The sequence below is a fragment of the Adiantum capillus-veneris genome, chromosome 13 (genome assembly GCF_014529385.1).
Source record: "Adiantum capillus-veneris isolate H3 chromosome 13, ASM1452938v2, whole genome shotgun sequence".
In the NCBI taxonomy this organism is placed as follows: domain Eukaryota; kingdom Viridiplantae; phylum Streptophyta; class Polypodiopsida; order Polypodiales; family Pteridaceae; genus Adiantum; species Adiantum capillus-veneris.
The window spans coordinates 84,062,924-84,082,965 of record NC_140943.1 but is presented as its reverse complement, the minus strand read 5'-3'; the positions used below and the strand labels follow the sequence as shown (position 1 = coordinate 84,082,965).

Here is a 20,042-nt window from a genome sequence, read left to right as displayed (position 1 = left end):
CTTGTGTTGCTTGATCCAAATGGTGTGGCTATTGTAAAAGAACATGTGAGTTTGTCAGACTTCATAAGCAACAATGAAGCAGATTACGACATACTACTCCATGTCTTACAAATGTGTGGTTCTCAGAAGATACGACGTCTCATGGTAAAAGGAGATGCACTTCTCATTGTAAGAAAAATCTTAGACATTTGGACATGTAAAATGAAAGATTAAGACAAAAGATTCATTCTATCCGCAAACTATTCAATCGATTTGAAGAAGTGCAATTGTATCATATTCCTAGGAAACAAAATGAAGATGTTGATTTCCTTGCACAGAAAGCAGTTGCATGTGTTGACAAAGAAGTGCATGTCATTATGACAGAAGCACTGCTAAAGCAACCAAGATACCAAGGGATGGAGTCCTTGGCTCCCATTGTGAGCTACATTCTGGAAGGCAAGTTTCCACAAGACTTTACAAAGGCTCAGAAGAGGAAGCTCATAAAGAAGACAAGTGTCTATCTCTTCCTCAAAGGCTCCCTCTATCAAAGAGGAAAAGATCAAGTGTGTGAAAGAGTACCAACAATGGAGGAAATTCGAGCCATTCTAGAAGGTTTGCATGAGGAACGATGTGGTGGCCATTTTTTCCAAGAGTAAACTGTGAAAAAGATTTTGCTTGCGGTGTATGTTTGGCCAAGCGTGCATGTGGATGTTCAGCATTGGTGCAGAAGTTGTCACAATTGTTAGGTTAATGAAAACAGAAGGTTGGTGCATGGTCCAAGGCAAGTTGTACTCACAAATGGACCCTTTCAAAAGTAGAGCATTGATACTTCCACTATCAAGAACTAAAAATGATAAGCTCCACCTTCTAGTGGCAATAGACTATATGAGTAAGTGGGTAGAAGCACAAAGTGTGGCAAAGGTAAGTGAGAGGACAGTGAGCAAATTTGTCTACACTTACATCTATCGTAGATTTGCCACACCTTTGGAAATTGTTTTTGATAATGGTCCAGGTTTCAGGAAGGGTTTACTCATGGAAGTTTGTGAAGAGCTTCACATTCTAAATCCTCATAGCACACCCTACTACCCACAGTCAAATGGTTTGGTGGAGAAGACTAATGGTGTCATTGTAGGTATCATCAAAAAGATGGTAAAAAACAAGACAAGTTGTGGGATGACTTCTTGGATGGGGCATTATAGGCGTATTGATAGAGAGGTCATATAGTTCACGCCATTTTGCTTGGTGTATGGTCAAAAGGCTTTGCAACCAATTGAGCTCAACATTCCAACAATGCGACTCTACATGGCAAAGCAGCACAAGATAATCAAGAAGCATAGATGGATCGACTTCTTACTTTAGCTGAGCTTGAGTGGAAAAGAGAAACAGCTTACGAGTGCTATAAGAGGAGAGGCTTGATAAGAAGGGTCAAGGACAAGGATATTAAAGGTACGCTGGTGTTAAGGTATGACAATCGACTTAACAATAGGTTTGATGCAAAATTCAACACAAGATGGCAAGGTTCGTATATGGTCAAAAAATATTTTAATTCAAGTTACTATTAGCTCGTGGATTTAAATGGCAAGGAGCATCCTAAGAAAGTGAATAGGTACCGACTAAAGCCTTACTTGAGTCGCACTCTACCAAATGATCTGCAAGAGCATCGCCAAAAAGCTATATCATCATGTAAGTCTTGTAGTTTGGTTTGTGTCAGTAGTTCAAGACAAGGTGAAAAAGAACTACAAAATGAAGACTTTTTTGAAACACAAAACATCGCAAATAGCTTGGAACTAGAACCACTCTCATTGAAAAAGATGTCTTTTGATGGTACACGAATTTACCATCATCTTGGGGAAGAATTAATGATAACTGTTTTTTGGCTATCCGAAATTGCCGTAGTTAGCTACTTCACCCTACCAAAATCACTCTAACACTATGGATATCCTTACCTTTTCATTATATATAGACGTGTTATGAAACTTTTTCCATATCTCTTGAAAACCCTTAACTAGCTAGTCATTGGGTTAGTTGAAACAAATAAAAATAAAAACAAAAAAATAAAAATATATTATGGCCCATTTGTATATAAATATTTCATTGTATATAGGACCTAAATATAAAGATATTTTATTATAATCATTTTAGTAATTATCTAAATATTTTTACTTAGATGGACGTTATTTACTTAAGTATGTTATGTACATTGACTCCTCGTTATCGTAATTCTCTTACCACTCTACATACTCTTTATAATATAGACAAATATTTTCATGCGAACCTGTGTAAATCTTGATATGAACCAACTCCGAGAAAAAATCACAAAAACACATTTCCACTTAATCATTCTCTTTTACTAAATTATCATTTTTCTACATGCATTCTTCATCGCTTCTTGTAAATAGTCATAAATCAATGAAAACAAATGACGCCCCCCTCATTTGATTCCGGAAGCTTCAAAAAAAATGCTTGAAGCAATGGAAGAACCACCATAATCCAGAAAAAATAATATTAGAGCAACTGAAGAGCATTACAAACATTATGCAAATCTAATTAGGTCGAAGAATTTTTAATCTATGCAATAAGATCTTGCGCATGAATACTAAAGAAGCTCGTTCTGTCTTGGGAAATATAGAAAGCTTAGTACAATGTAGTGTGCACCTCATGGAGTTTAAAATGCTTAAGAAAGGAACCTTTTAGGCTTTGAATTCCCATTCATTAGAAGGTGATGTGTTCCATCTTAGTTCATGTCGGCCTACTCAAGCCCTCTTAGTTCATGTCAGCATACTACTTAGTTCATCATAAGTGCTAGCATACCTTCACTTTGGAGTTATGACAATTAACATAATTTCCATAGATTAATTTTTGTGACCCATGGGTCTTTGTTGTGCACAAGTTTTTCAAGCACAAGTCTCTAGTACTAAAACATGCATTTCACTCAATGAAAGGAACTACAGCTAGGTATGGTTATGTAACTCCAGGAAGAAAATTGTAGACATAGGCTTCGGGGCAGCCAGCAAGGGAACCATGGATATGTAGCAGTAAAAATTCATGTTCTGGCTTATTGCATTGAGATGGTTCGACGTGGACTACTTCAGACTTGTATAGCTAAAATGGCCACCATAAAGCTTTTGATTTTTGTTGGGTACGCGATACCTCCAACAAATGTGCTAGAGGATATATTTCTGCCAATCCCATGGTTCTTATTTTAATCAGAATAAAATTCTTTAAGTTGAGCTCAATGAGTCTCATCTTTTGTCCACTTGATGCAATTTAAAATCTGAAGCGGGCTTCTGCGTATTACAAGGGTTGAGAAACTGTGGGTAACGATGGCAGCGGTTTGCAAAGCCAGCAAAGAGATCCTTTTACACAAAGTCCCCTACAGCACAATGGTTGGGTACGTTACACGGTCTGAATTTGGCGCAATGTGTAATACATTTGGGTATGCACTTCTTTGCCAATTTAGCTCAAGCAAACTCAATGAAGATGGCTTTGAAATGTAAGGCCTGAATTCAGTAACTAAGAGCAATGGGCCTTGTCTTTTGCACTGCCTTGTATGTGTAACTCCATGACAATGCAAGGAACACACCAAAGTTGAGAGCACATACAGCCACCAAGAACCAATAGAAGTAGTCGAGACGGCACTCATTAAGGTTATCAACAAACCAGCCTTGATTTCCTCCTGAACTCGTTATAATACTGATAACACTAATAAGAGCATTGCTTAGATAACTTCCCAGCCCAAGAGATAGTAAGTAAAAGGACATTCCCACGCTCCGCATAGACTCCGGAACTTGATCGTAGAAGAACTCTTGCTCTCCTATAATCGCAAAAACGTCTGCCATGCCAAATATAATAAATTGTGGAGTCAACCAGAACACACTCATTGGCACAGTTGCACTCGAATCGCCCTGCAATCCATACTCCTCTACAATTTTCAGCCGTTTTGTCTCCACCAAAGCCGCACTCACCATACACACAACGGACAGAAAGAACCCCACACCTAATCTTTGCAGCAATGTCAAACCCTGGTTATGACCAGTGAACCGCCTTGCCAATGGAACCAGCACTTTTTCATAGATGGGTAGCATCACAATAATCACAAGAGAGGAGAATGTAAGTAATGATCCCGAAGGGATAATGAATATGGAGCCAACACTTCTATCCATTGTCGCACCTTGCTGTATAAAAAAAGTGGTTGATTGTGCAAAAAACAACCCATACACAATGGTGGTTAGCCATATAGGAAAGATTCGAACGATCAGTTTTACTTCTTCAACCTGAGTAACAGTGCAAAGTCTCCATGGGTTGCCGACTCCATTTCTAAACTCAGAACTTTCTTTACTCGTTCGGCATAGAATCTCTCCCTTTAATTTAGGCTGCCTCACCGTTGCTGCTTTGTCAAGGAACCTGCATATTACATTCATTTGTAACGTAAGCACCATTCACCATTCTTTTGTCGTCCAACAACCATTGAAGCTCTCACACCCTAAATAACATCTAAAATTAATGCAGAACATATTGCATTTGAATCCTCAAAGGCCTATTAATCACTGCAGCACTCCGTGCTTATTGCTCCCAAAATAGACATTATCTGCAGAAAAACCACTGATAACAGTGCAAGAGCCTCAAAAAAGCCACAAACGGTTGGATCAAAAATCACAATTGTAAAAACAATCAAAATAGATCTAGAAAAGAGGTATACAAGTCCAAGAAAAAAGAGAGCATTCAAACAGAGATCAAAGTGAAATCTACAATTAGCCCACAAGACAAAAGCCAGTCTAGAAAACGTCAATTTGCTGTATCATAGAGAAGAAAATAAATAGGAGAAAATAGTGAGAGCTGAATGGCCGCGTGTACAGCTACCTTCCCCCATCTACACCACCGCAAGCTCGCTATATAATATAGTTGTGCCAGTATGCATGACACGCCCACTCCAAGATCTACCGGTTTGGTATTAGTTGCTGAGACTCTCCTGCCTCATCAATCTGTTTGTGACCAAAGCCCTGGAGCAGTCTCAGACATTGCCTAGATTTAAGCTTTACAGTCATCTCAACTGTGAATCCTCCAGTAGGCATTTGTGTGGACAATATGTCTCCAAGGCATGAATGAGGAGGTTGCTCAAGGTAAGAGCTGGTCGTAAATTCTCATTAGACGCTGTGGACGTACTAATATGGGTACTCCCTTCAATCGCCAGGATATCAGCGTACAATATGCACCGTTGTCTCAAATTGGTGTACTGGGATAGTCTGCAAATGTGGGCCTCACTTGTAGCTCCTAGCTCAATCTTCAGGTATATGACAACAACCTGAGCTCTCTAAAACCATCCTTGCATGCAAAATGTAGACACTCACTTACATGTGATGGCTACGGTGGGAAGACCAAAGTGGCATTCATCACTTGTGCATAATAGAGATCAAAGATTAAAATTCAAACAAGTGAAAAATAACAATAAGAACAATTGAGAGAAAACCACTTAGAGAGCGTACCCAAGCCCAGTTGTATGTAAGAGCTTCTTTTGCCTATTTTGTGATGCTTTCTCCTCATCCACCTCATAAAGGAGTGAAAGATCATCAGGTACCTCTATATACCACTTTCTTGCAGCTGCTATTGGCACCTGGAAAAGGCCAACTAACGAGCTTCCAGATGGGATCCTGTTTCGATAGACTGGGGTACCCACTCCGAAAAGAACCACTGCTAATGTAATCAAAATTGCGAGTATGCCATAGCCAAGCCCTGACGTTCCGTTGTCTTCAATGTACACTATGACTGTATAACTCACAAGAGCACCTGAGGCAATTCCGAAGTACCACCAACTGAAGAATGAGCTTTTACTATTTCTTTCACTCGGATAAACTTCATCAAACTGATCTGCACCAAAAGCTTCAAGGCATGGTTTCGCACCAGCTGTACCAACAGCAACCAAGTATAGAGAGATATAGAAGAATGCTAGCTGAAAAGAGGTTGCATTGGGGCAGCTTAAATTGCCAGAACAAGTACCAGGCCGCAGAGCTGTAAGAGATGCTGAAAGAGTCAACATAAGTAACCCCTGTGACATGAGAAACAGAAGAGCTCATTTTCTCAACATGTCTATGTTGCTTATAACATAGAATAGACTTGTTGAAGCACAACAATCCGTAAGCCATTTTTTGTGACTGCTCCTCACTTACAAGAACATAAAAGGCAGAGGAATAAACAACAGTCCAATATCTTCCGAGATGAGCATCTGCAAGAAAGGCCGCAAAAATAGGGAGCAATGTGGTTGCTCCCATCCAATCATTGACACTTTCAGTTGCTGACGCACTTCCCTGATGCAACTCCGTTTTAATATACAAGACAAGATTTGCTGTGATGCCATAGTATGCAGCTCTTTCCATAAATTCATAACCTGTTTCAAATCACCAAAACTTTTCTTCAATCTGATTATCCAAACCATATGTTAAATTTTACATTTCTTATGCACTGGGCAAAAACAATTTGAGTATTAAGAGCATCCTTTACTTGAGCATCATGGAGTTTGTGCCACATGTATAGGAGAGAGGAGGAGCCTTGATCATATATTACACCCAATAGTGCAGTCTGATCTGATGGTAATGCCAATGTCGCTTTAGAGAACGGACACCCCTATGAAGAGCTTCCACTCACAATATCAAGATACTAAATCTTAAAGTCTGAGTTATTGAGAGAGAGAGAGAGAGAGAGAGAGAGAGAGAGAGAGAGAGAGATTTTATTATCGTCCTCGGAGGACAAATATGACCTATGGGACCAAAGTTACATGTGATGTAGTACGTGTGTGGCTGATGAGTGACTCTCGATGCTCCAGCATTGCAATGATGAAAGTCACAATGGAGAGCCCACATTGTGGTTGGGAGAGGAAGCATGTAGGTCTAAGTCATGGCTAAAAATGTGAGGGAACCAAGTTCAAATGTGACCAAAAGCTGAGCACTCTAGTAGTGTGTTAGGTGCAGCGGAAGTCAATGTTGAAATTTGCTCAAGATGAGTGCTCCGAACTGTGCTCAAGGTTCCTTTTACTTACGGAAGGGAGAGCCTTCCGTTCCTTTAGTGAGAGAGTGCAATGGACACAAACAAAGTGAACACTGTGAATGAAGGTGTTGAGACTGAGAGGTAGAGAGAGAAGAATACGACACCAGAATGTTAGTCAAAAACCCTCCTTCGAAGGCCCCACTCTCTATGGCGAGAGCGGTCTACTATTGATTGCACAAATCTCTACAATGCTTGGACTTGCCAACGATGTCGACGACGATGAGGACGACGACGAGATGGGCTGAGATCTGAAAACACTAAGGGCTGAAATCTGCAAATCTTTATCTACTGAATTTTGACTCTATGTCGGTGACGATGTCGATGAGATGATGCAACGACGACGCGCTGAAAACGCACATGCTGAAATCTGCGTTTTCTAGGCTGAAACTGCAAATTGTGGGTGATCTGACCGTGCGGCGAGGATCTGCGGCGGGAAGGTGAGATCTGCGAGGTTCGGGGGTTCTACAGCGGAGTCTTGAAGCTGAAAACTGAAAACGCTGATGCTATTTTGGGTCTTGTCGCGATGAATCTGCAAAACGCTAGGAGGTCATGCTGATGCAAAAACCCCTAGGGCTGAATGTTGTCTTGTTGTCGCCAGATTGGCTTGCAAATGCAAAACGCTAGGCTACTTGCTGGAACCTGCTACTGCCGGACTGATCTGCAATGCAAAAACGCCAGGGCTTTGCTGTTGATGAAAATGCTGGCTAATCTTCGCAAAAACGCTAGGCTGGTCTTTGGGGAGGGGGGATCTTGCTGAAAAGGTGTCTGTTGAGCAAAGTGTTCTTGCTGCCTCTTCTGTCAGAAAGTGCTAGCGCTAGGTTTTCTTATATACTTGCTTGTCAAATTGCCCTACCCAGTTTCCCAACAAAAGTCACTTAAAAATATTAAGTGAAAAATGGTTAAAATAGGGAAAACAGGTTCTGTGCACTGTAAAAATGCTGTTGATGGGTTCTGATGGAAATTTGATCATCATGCTGTGTGCAATCAGAGGATATGCATCTATTCTAAGTGTCCGGACATGCACGGTCTACAAACAGACTCACAAAAGTGCTAGAACGTTTCCTAAGCTAGGTTGACTGAAGTGAACTGAATGAAGTAGCTTGTCCACATACACATAGGATTGGATGTGCACGTGACATCCCCTCCTTTTCAAAGTGAGGTATTGGTACCGAATTGTATGGCGTCGAGGGAGATCGCCAACAGCATCTGGAACCTTGGAAAGGACTCTTCGCCGGCCCACTCTAATGCGTGGGTCATGCGATACTTGAACTTCATAAAGATCTGCAACGCTTGCTTCTTTGGGCCGCGCCGAAAGCCACACAAAGTCCTCTGTGGCTCCTTCAATGCTTCATCTTTGTCCATAGTCATGTGTCTACCTTCTTCAAGAATCTCCGAGGATGAAAATTCTTGAAACCACTTTCAACACAAAAACATGAACATACCCATTCCATGTAAAGTGACTGGAAAAATTATAGTCTTCTTTAAAGACTGTGTATGCAATGTAGATGAACATATAGACGGAGTGCCAAACCGTTCATAAACACACGAAAACAGTGAGATCGAAACTTGCCTTTTGGATCTAAATCAATAAACTGTGGCAAATCACAATGGAAATGCCCATGCTTGATGTTCAATCCTTCTTGTGGTCTTTCTGATATTGTCTCATGCCAAGGAAGAGACATGGAATGTGAATTCCTTGGGTGCAAACATTTCATCTTTTCATGAGTAATCCGCATACATCCGTGCTCATTCATGAGTGAATCGTGTTCATCGTGCAATATGCCAAGCCTATGAAAAGGGATCACACAAGGACGGTGATTAAAATATAGGAAAGCATCACGAATGAAACACTCGAACAATGCGTGCTGACTAATCATTCGTACACATAATACTTCCTATGAGGGTTCTTTAGACCTAGACTCGAGAGCCAAGAGCGGTTCTTCGTGATCGATCGAATCTGCAATGAGGTTAGCTTTACTAGACAAAGTATCGACTAAACCATCATCCTTGTGAACAATCACAGCTTCTTCCTGCAAATCATCATACTTGTGAATAATCACATCTTGATCATGCAAATCATCATGCTTATCATTATCATGCAAATCATGTGTGTCGTGTTTTGGAAAAGAAGAGACTGAGAGAGTCTCCTTTTCCGGATTCTTTTCAATCTTTACCTGCACATTAGAAATGAGAGATGAAGAATGAACAACTTGCTCCCCATGAATGACAATGGGAGAGTCACTCTTTGCATTGAAGTGAAAGTATTTTCCACCCAATCAATGAGAGGGTTATGCTCACGAAACCATCGAATTTCCAAAAGCATATCACATCCTGAAAGAGGAGAGACTATAAATTTTCTAGGACACTTGTTGAATAGTAAACAAAACATCAAGGCACTCTTGCGTGATGAGAGAGTCCATACCGGGAGAGAAGCCTGACACCTCGAAAGGAGATGCCTTGTGAATCTCCAAGCAAGCTCTTTCGACAAGAGAGTCACTAATCAAATCATGCATACTCCATGGGTCAAACAATATGACAAAACGCTGACCCTTCACGTGACCATAACACTTACTGAGAGACTCATCAATGGGAGGACTTGGGTCACACTCGTGTTCTCATTTATTGCATTGATAGAGGAAGTGGGTCCTGTGGGTTCTTTAGATTCATTAGATTCAAGCTTAGGACATGTTCTTTTTATGTGACCCTTGATGTAACCATGAAAACAACGACCTTCCTTAGAATAAATGCTTTGTTCTTCCGATGTAATGTATCCTCCTAAAATTCCTTGTTCTGCCTTTTCATCTGGAGTGAGCTTAGGTTTAGCAATTGTGTTAGCTTTACCCTTAGGTTCATTTGGAGAGTTCTTTTCTGAAGACTAGATGAAGATTGGTTAGAAGTGTTACCATTCCTACCATTCTTACCGTTCTTACAATTCTGAGAAGTCTGAGTGGTACTTAGAGAAGTCTTAATTTCCTTAGGTTTTCTCTTGTTGTGCTTCATCTTTTATGCGAGAGCAATCGCTACCGCCTTGTTGAGATCGATTGGGTCGAGGACTTCGACATCAAACCTGATATAGTCGTCCAACCCGAAAATAAAAGCCTCATTGCGCTCATATCCGATTTGCATAATTGGGTGCCGAGCTGCAAAACACGATTAGAAAAAACATAACAGGCATACCGTTTTGCTTGAGACAACGCCAATCGTCTTTCAACCGTGCTAGGTATTGTGGTGGCATAAACCGCGCCTTGAGCTTGTCTTGGAAGTCGGTCCAATTGAAGGAAAGGGCCGTGCCTTCCTCGGCTTCCTCTAGGTGCGCGGTCAACTCTGCCTCTTGCCATGTGTGGTATCAATTAATGGAATCACCGGCAAGGTATATAGCTGCCGTCAAAACCTTGCTATTTCTTGTCTTCTTAGTTGTCGCAAAATAAGCATTAAATTGATGCAACCAAGAATTAATAATCGTAGCATCCATCTTACCATCATACTTATTGAACGTGATCTTCTCTGTGACGGGGTTGTTGGAGTCCGAATCAAGGCTTGCGTCACTTGATGAACTACCAACATCTTTGGCTGGCTCGGGTTTCGAGGTGAGAGCGTGTCAGACCAACTCTTGCATGCATAGGTCTCTCTGTACCTCACGCTTTGCCTCCAAGGCCGCTCGTCTGTCTTCGGCTGCCAAGCACACTCACGCTCCAAGGCAACCTTTCTTTCTTTGCGCGCTTCGCACTCGCGTTCCAAGGCAACGCGATTCGCTTCTTGTTGTGCCATCATGTCCATCATCGACTTGACCAAAGCCTCCATAGGATTTGGTGCAAACCGTGGCGTAGATGGGGAAGGGGGAGGGTCGGAAAAACCTCTTGGTGGGGAAAATTCTTCTTCACCTTCTTCATGCTCATCACCTTCATGCAAAGTATCCATTCCGCTTCGGGTGATGACCATACACTGAGATCTTTGGTTCTTAAGTTCACAAGGAACTTGGGTTCGTATGGGTCTTGGGTTCTTGGGTTCTTGAGGATCTTCAATCTTGAGGTTCTTAAGGTTCTTCTTTAGCTTGCAACCTGTGTTAAAGAAGAATCTTCTCTTTACCCGAGCTCTTCTCTTTTCTGCGAGCGCACCCCTTGGTGGCCTTGTGCTCACACCAAGGTTGCTGTTTCCCACCTCACGTCGATTGGCCGGCCGCTAAGTGCACGGTCCGCTCTCAATGAGTGAAAAGAGTCACAAGGGGAGACTGGACAAGCCCTTCTTTTTTGGGTTTCTTGTCATTCTTCAAAAACACGATTAGGAATCGACACACCCAAGAGGACTTGGGTTAAGTGCAACCGCAACAAGCAAAAAAAAAAATTATGTGGTTCTTTCCTTGAGTGATACAGAACACTGCCAAAGCTCTGATACCAATGTTAGGTGCAGCGGAAGTGAATGTTGAACTTTGCTCAAGATGAGTGCTCCGAACTATGCTCAAGTTTCCTTGTACTTACGGAAGGGAGAGCCTTCCGTTCCTTTAGTGAGAGAGTGCAATGGACACAAACAAAGTCGTGAACACTGTGAATGAAGGTGATGAGACTGAGAGGTAGAGAGAGAAGAATACGACACCAGAATGTTATCAAAAACCCTCCTCTAAAGGCCCCACTCTCTATGGCGAGAGCGGTCTACTATTGATTGCACAAATCTCTACAATGCTTGGACTTGCCGACGATGTCCACGACGATGAGGACGACGACGAGATGGGCTGAAATCTGAAAACGCTAATGGCCGAAATCTACAAATCTTTATCTGCTGAATTCTGACTCTATGTCGGTGACGATGTCGATGATGACAATGCAACGACGACGCGCTGAAAACGCAGATGCTGAAATCTGTGTTTTCCGGGCTGAAACTACAAACTGTGGCTTATCTGACCGTGCGGCGAGGATTTTCTGCGGGAAGGTGAGATCTATGAGGTTCGGGGGTTCTACTGCGGAGTCTTGAAGCTGAAAATTGAAAACGTTGGTGCTATTCTGGGTCTTGTCACGATGAATCTGCAAAACGCTAGTCATGCTGATGCAAAAACACTAGGGCTGAATGTTGTCCTAATGTCGCCAGATTGGCTTGCAAATGCAAAACGCTAGGCTACTTGCTGGAACCTACTACTACCGAACTGATCTGCAATGCAAAAACGCCAGGGCTTTGCTGTTGATGAAAACGTTGGTTGATCTTGGCAAAAACGCTAGGCTAGTCTTTTGGGGGGGGGGGGGGGGGGTTTCTTGCTGAGAAGGTGCCTGTTGAACAAAGTGTTCCTGCTGCCTCTTCTGCGAGAAAGTGCTAGCGCTAGGTTTTCTTATATACTTGCTTGTCAAATTGCCCTACCCAGTTTCCCAACAAAAGTCACTTAAAGATATTAAGTGAAAATGGCTAAAATAGGAAAAGTAGGTTCTGTGCACTGTATAAATGCTCCTGATGGGTTCTGATGGAAATCTGATGATCATGTTGTGTGCAACCAAAGGATATGCATCTATTCTAAGTGTCTGGACATGCACAGTCTGCGAACAGACTCACAAAAGAGCCAGAATACTTCCTAAGCTATGCTCACTGAACTAAATTAAACCCATGTTATGAAGTAGCTTGTCCACATACACATAGGGTTAGATGTGCACGTGACATAGTGTGTGGTACTCAGACTCTCGAACTTGCAATGAGCATAATATACATAGTCAATTTGACTCTTCTCCACTGCCTCGACGCCCTGTCTCACATCGAAGGGAGTGGGAGCTAAGCCGAATGGTTGCGATAGTGCATATCACTGGGCAATATAGGTGGTGTAATGTATGAAGCGTGAACCCCGAATTCCTCGCAAGCCGTAATACATTTGCATTGTAGAAAAGCTTCATTCACTTGCGAGTCAATTGAGGCATCATGTAACAAGTGTAATGCATCCCATCTCCCAAACCACTACTTTATGTCTTGCATCCATAAATTGTTGAGTATCATGTTCAATGTTTTTGTGCGAGCATTCATATCCCCAAAGACAATAACATCACCTTCGCCTTTGAAATAAGCAATGTCCTCTTCTTAATCAAAAAATGGCTAATCTCTATCCATGCAAGCATAAAAGGGGAATCATGATAAGGAATGTAGCAACCGGCTACAAAAATAGGTAATCTTTTTGGTGTCATAATTTACAGCAATACATAACGTTTGTACTTGTCATCTTTCACAATCGATACAAAATTTTCCAATCCTTTCTTAATCATACATGCTACTCCTCCTTACCCTCTTCATTGCTTTAGATTCTTTGACCACATCAATGAATGTACATTGTAATTCTCCAATCTGTTAATCCTTTGTGTATCATGCTCCCAAGTCTCAACAAGAAGTACAACATCGGCTTTGCTTGTTAGTTCATCAATGCCAACCCCCGCATTCCATGGGTATCCATTGCAATTTTAAAAGCATATTTTCAATTGTAACTTGACCCATACATCAGGCATTCCTATTTGCGCGCGCGCGAGAGAGAGAGAGAGAGAGAGAGAGAGAGAGAGACCTATGAGACCAGAAACTTACAATGTGGTGGATCTAATACAAAGTCTAAGTAACAAAATAAAGATACTATAGAATCCTAAGCTGCTAGATGTTAGCTAAGCAACTAGAGAGAGAGAGAGAGAGAGAGAGAGAGAGAGAGAGAGATTAAATGTTATCTTAAACGTCTTCAAAAGGCCAAAATGACCTATGAGACCAAACTGATACAATCCTTGTGGATCTAATTCAATGTCTGGGTACAAAAATAAAATGAAGTAAAGTGAAAGACTAGACTAAAAGACTAAAATTGTCAGACTGTAAATCATCATCATCATCATCCATGCCCGAGGATGCCCGACATCGAACGTTGTCCAAGAAAGTATTGCATCGGTCACTGAAGAGCTTCGTCAATGTCCGCCTCTGTAAATAGCCGTAGTGGACGTCTCCCATGTCGTGTTAGGATAGTCTTGATTCTCTGGTGGAGCCTCCATTGAAGTCGTGGTTGGTCGCCCCCGTAGACGTGGCCGTCCAGCTCTCCCAAGCTCAATGGCTCTGTCCAATAATATACCTCTGGTAGAAGTGGGCTCTGAAGTCTGTTGTGAAGCATGTTCATCCGGCTGCTGAGTCCCTGCTCTAAAGAAGTCAGTGATCTCCCTCTGTGAATGTCTCCCACTACCTAGACTCCTCAAGAGACTTTCCATGTGTCTGCGCGGCTCTAGCAAAAACAACCCAAGGCATCTCTAATCCTGATATCTCATGACTCTAGCCAACGATCCAAAGCCCTCTCTGAATAGAGAGTGAAAGTGGCCCATATCTCATAGTATACCGGACATTGACAAATGTAATGCCACTTTGTCTCTGACTCTGTATGACACAACTGGCATATCCTGGCTTCTATTGGTACTCTCCTAAATCTGTCAGTCTCAATCTCTAGCCGATGCGATGATGTGCGCATCTGACCAATAGCACACCGTATCACATAGGATAAATGAGTGTCCATATAGGCCGGTCTGATCATATATCCATCCTCTGTTAGTTGGAGGAGATGTGCTCTATAGAAAGCCATCTTCGTGCCCAACTCTTGTACCAACTGTATCCATGTGCTTCTGGTATCTAGTCGAATCAAATCCTGGCGTATAAGTCTAGTGCGTGTGAGAGAAAGGGAGGGTGCATCCAAGGAGTACTGAAACGGAGACAGTCTATCAATGCTGAAGCGATGTGACTGAAACCATGATGTCATCTCCCCGCTCCAACATGTTGTACTCCCCTATAGCGCTAGTTGTCGGGATGACTCAAGGGCTAGTCGAGCATATTTGTCTCTGGGAGGTCCCATAAATTATGCATGAAGGAAACTGATCTAGTAAGGGCCTCAACTACGAGAGGGGGGGCAGCTAGCTCAGCTCGAATAATCTCATGTGGCACTGAGGACTTAGCCCGAATCATCCGAGAGATCATAGAGACTAGAGGCCTCTCCATATATCTCTATCCATCAGTGCGACCAGATCTGCCTTCATGGTCCACTAAAAGCCCCCAAATCTGAACCCCATAGAGCATAGCTGAGGTTCTTGAAACTAAACCTATCAACACATCTTCTCCAAACCTCCCAAGGCTACATAAGCTCTCATCAATCTAGTCTCTGTTCCTTTGCTCAATGAAAATGTCGGTCCACTAAAGGCTACCCCAAGATAGGTGTATGCATTTGCATACTCCACCGTCTCCTGGCCATATGTAAACGTAGGTGCTGACCTCCTGACACACTGTGGTGTGGTGTTAAACACCATAACCTTGGTTTCCCCAGGTTAGCAGGCAATCCACTATCGTGGGCAGATGTGTACAAAGCATCTAAATGATGCTGCATTCTCTCCACAAAGTCGGAAATCAACACAATATCATCAGCATATAACAATAGTGGGATCCATGTCCCTGCCAACTGTGCTCCTCTATCACCATTTGAAACCGGCCTGTTCAATCCAAAAAGGGCGGTAGACTTTACTTTAAACCTTGATTTAGCTTTCACCCATTATTAGTCGTCTATTTTACCTGTACTTTCAAGACACAACAAAGGGGAGAGGGATACAGGCTGCTAGATTGCACCTGTATGAGTAGACAGACACCAAATTGGCCCCTAACTTAGGCGCCCCTTTCGGTATTTCTTTATTGTTCAAAAGAGGGAATAAACGCTGTGGTTCCCTACAAGCTGCCCCGCACAAACTCGGCTGAATTTCCACTGTTCCAGCCCGATTTCGACAGCATAACTGTACTAGAACCCTTCACAGTCAGTATTCCCACGCATTGACTGACTTTCCCGACGCATACGGGCACTTTGCAAAACCTGGCGAGAATCTGCAGCATGCTGAATTCTCTGTTTTCAGCCCTGAAAATGCGCCAAATCACCTGGACAGCGGTCCCCTTGCGTCCCCGAACCTCTTGGGGGTATTAGGGTCCGTTTAGGGCCAAAACCCTAAACCTGCAAAAATACACAGCAGGCTGTAATTTACTGTTTCGGGCTCCGTTTCGCGTGCCGGTCGCATCCGTAGCAAGTCCTCGAGCTCCCGCACCTGTAGGGCTACTTGCCCTTTGAATCGGACGAGATTTCTCGCGTGAAACCTCTCCGAATTCACCTGTACCTGCGGGGGGGTTAGCCGCTAGCTAATCCAGTACCTGTACAAGAGGCTCTTCCCTCGGCAAACGCGCATGAACCCACACAACTGTACATTGGTCAAATGAAGAGCCCACTAGAGGGGCATAACATACTGCCAAAGGGGAGAGAGAGGGCAGTGCGTAGCGTGCAGGGCATCACTCCTGGCACCGCACTGTGCATAAGAGGGAAAGCAAGCACTCCATAGCTCTTAACCTGTGACAAATCTGAAAATGAGGCTCTCCCCCTCCTAAATTCAGCGCCACTTCTTCTTGCATGAGGCAAGTGCACCAGAAGGTGCCACTTGGCACATTTACAAGCATTTTCCCGTTTCGGGGTTGCCGCCTAAAAATCTCCCAACCGGCTGCCCAGTTGACTTCACGCCAGAGTAAGAAAATGTTCCCCTTGTCATTCCGGAGATAATGACGTCAACACATTTTCAGGTCCCAAAATAGCAGTTCCCTAAATTTTAGGAGATGCTGCCATTGTATCTTTCTAGGTCATCCGACCCTCTTTGTACACAGCGGCCACATCCAGAACTGAAATGTAGCCTCTGTAGCAAAGGATTCCACTTTGGCTAGTCAATGACCCCACTTGGCTAACCATAGTCCTTGTCCAACCTTAGTGCTCTCTTGCCCTCAGGCCTGGACTCCCTCTGGACAGTTCCACACTAGCTATGCAATGCAGGGCAGTTAGATTTCCCAAGGGGTGTTTCCAAAAAGTGAAAGTAAATAGATAATAAGAAAGAAATCAACAAAAAGGATAGATAGTAGTCACACGCTGGTGACATACCCCCCTCTTGAAATCTCAAACGTCCTCGTTTGCATCTATGTCGTTCATGCTCCTAGTCAACACTGATGTATTCAACACCTGTTGACACATGTACGACACATACATGCTCATTGTCAACCCTGGTGTATTCAACACCTCGTCGACTCATGTATTGCCTGCGTGTGAACCCTGTCCCAATGACATAGTGGTAGCTTCGCACTGTGCCATTGCTTTGAGTCACTAACTTTCCAATGACAAAATGGTAGCTGCACATTTTGCCACTGTCTTATAGTACACGTTGGATCCCGTAACACTTTCGAGCATACCCAAACCGACAGTCTAAGAATGCAGTTACACATGTACTCTTCAATAGAAGCAATCACTGTATCCTTGACAAACTGACAAGAAATACTCACTTCTATAGCACTAACCAAACTTTTGGACATTCCATAAGAGCAATTGCCAAACTGACAATCTGTACAGCTCTAACATTCATGTAACAGGTATTTGATTTGAGCTCACTTTAAATACCATGTACATCATTTGTTTCAGAAGCCATTGTCACACTGACAATCCATGTAGCTTTGAAACTCAAGGGGTCAAGGTAGGTTGCAAATCGAAGGCTTCCAGGTAAAGTGATAACACAGTTGGTGACTCTGCAAGTTCACCTTCTTCCATCCACTTAGCATCCATGGGTGGATAGTTTCTGAACATTACCAAGTAACGCCTAGCAACCTTGCCTTTCACTTTCCTTTCTTTGTGTGCCAAAATCTGTTCAGGGACCAAGATCTCGTCAAGTTCCTCGACTTCCGGCTGATCTTTAGCTGGCATATCTTCTGGCACATCACCCACATAGGGTCTGAGAAGACTCACATGAAACGCATCGTGAATCTTCCAACTGTCAGGCAATTTCAGCCTATATGCAACATCACTGATTATGTCGCACACTTGAAAAGGCCCATAGTAACGCATGCTCAGCTTTGGAAACAGTCTTTCCTTGCCCTTCATCTTCTTTAACCTTGCCTTTTCAAAGCGTAAAAGCACCCAATCACCAAGTGAATATACTACTTCACGACGGTGACGATCAGCTGCTTTCTTTTGCTTTGCCTGAGTCCTTTCTAAGGCCACTTTGACCTTCTTGTACATTTCATCCATGTCCTGAACATACTTATCTGCTTCAAATATCTTGTCCTTTGTATGCAGTATGGGAGGAACTTTCTTGCCACCTTCAACTATCTCAAAGGGTGCCTTGCCAGTTGATGAATGCACTGTATTATTGTATGCATACTCCACCAATGGCAAATACTGCTCCCACTTTCCTTTATGCTCTGACACATAGCACTTCAGCAAATCTAGGACAGTAGAATTTGCCTCTTCTGACTGCCCATCTGTTTGAGGATGAAATGACGAAGAGAATTTGAGCGTAGTGCCCATATTCTCAAACAAGCCTCTCCAGAACAAACTTGTCATGCGTGGATCACGGTCGCTAACAATCGACTGTGGCATGCCATGATACTTGAAAATATTGCTCATAAACAAGCGTGCCATCTGATTTGGCTTTATCTTCTTCCTGACAGGAATAAAATGAGCTTGTTTGCTGAATCTGCAAATAATGGTCCAAATACCATCGTTTCCTATCTGCGTTCTGGGAAGATCAAAGATAAAATCCATAGCAATACTTTCCCATGGTTTATCTGGAATAGGTAGTGGTTGCAATAACCCTGGTGCCTTTTGCTTGTCAAACTTGACCTTTTGGCATATTAGGCATTCTCGCACAAAGGCATCCACATCCCTTCTCAATGTAGGCCAATAAAGAATGTCTCAACCGCTTTAACTGTAGCATCGATACCACGATGCCCTGCATACGGTGGGACATGACTCTCTTCCATAACTTTGCGTCGCAATGGCTTTGTGACACACAATCTGCCATGCATCATCATGAACCCGTCTTTAAGAAGATAGTGTTCATGACGTTGTCCATCCATTAGTTGCTCGAAGACCCTTGCAAAATCTTCATCATTTGCATACTGTTCTCTCATATCATCAAGTTCATGATGATAAGGAATCGACACAGCTGAAATTTGTGGCTTCCTTGACAAGGCATCAGCCACAACATTCTTCTTGCCTTCCACATGCACAATCTGAAAATGGAACATGGACAAGATATTTGCCCATCGCATATGCTTCTCAGATAACTTTGTCTGTGTCAAGAAGTATCGCAAGGTTTGATGATCCGTTTGGACAACGAAATCTGCACCTAGCAAGTAGTGTTTCCAACTTAAGAGAATCACAACCAGTAACTCTTTCTCATAGACATGCATGGTCATCTCTGGCCCTTGCAAAATTCTGCTCTCATAGGCTACTACCCTGCCATCTTGCATTAGCACTGCACCAATGCTACTAGAAATTTCGGATAAACCTTCTGTAATAGGAGCATAGTCCCAAAAAGCTTCGGATATCATGCACCGTCTTCAAATTTGGCCATGACTTGATCGCTTCAACTTTTGCAGGATCCATTCTGACACCATCCTGAGACAATGTATCCCAGAAAGTGAATCTCTTCCAGAAAAAACTCACTTTTCTTTGCATTGATGAGCAACCTATGACTGCGTAGCTCTTTGAACACAATGGCCAAGTGATGCCTATGCTCCTCTTCATTCTTTGAGTAGACTATCATGTCATCAAAGAATGTACCAACAAACTGCTGGTGTGGACGGAAAATTCTGTCCATCATCCTATTGAACGTAGCAGGAGCATTTGTGAGACCAAAGGGCATCACTAAAAATTCGTAAAGGCCAAACGTCGTTCTAAAAGCAGTCTTGTGCACATCCTCTGATCTAATGCGGATCTGATGGTACCCACTCTTTAGATCTATCCTACTAAACATAGCTGCTGCTTCTAATTTGTCCATAATATCATCAATTCTAGGTATAGGGAACCTATTCTTGACGGTATTCTTGTTCAGTGCACGGTAGTCGATGCACATACGCCATGAGCCATCCTTTTTCTGCACCAACAACACTGGAGAACAGAATGGAGATGAACTGGGCTGAATCAGCCCCTTTTCTAACAGCTCCTGTACTTGGCCCATTATCTCTTTCTGCTGAGCCGCACTAACCCTGTG

At 42.8% G+C, this 20,042-nt stretch overlaps 1 protein-coding gene across 2 annotated transcripts in view; it reads right to left on the bottom strand.

Annotated features, from left to right (window-relative positions):
• Positions 1-3,130: 3,130 nt before the first annotated feature.
• The window catches only part of LOC147444365 (protein NRT1/ PTR FAMILY 8.3-like), a 62,208-nt gene continuing 45,296 nt past the window's right edge, over positions 3,131-20,042 (bottom strand). For both annotated transcript variants that reach the window (XM_086527005.1, XM_086527006.1), the window contains 3 exons: positions 6,144-6,361; positions 5,463-6,022; positions 3,131-4,383 (listed from right to left, as the gene is read on the bottom strand). In XM_086527005.1, the coding sequence (XP_086383131.1) occupies positions 3,486-4,383; positions 5,463-6,022; positions 6,144-6,361 (1,676 nt within the window). In that variant the 3' untranslated portion in view covers positions 3,131-3,485. The remainder of the gene's footprint in view (positions 4,384-5,462; positions 6,023-6,143; positions 6,362-20,042) is intronic.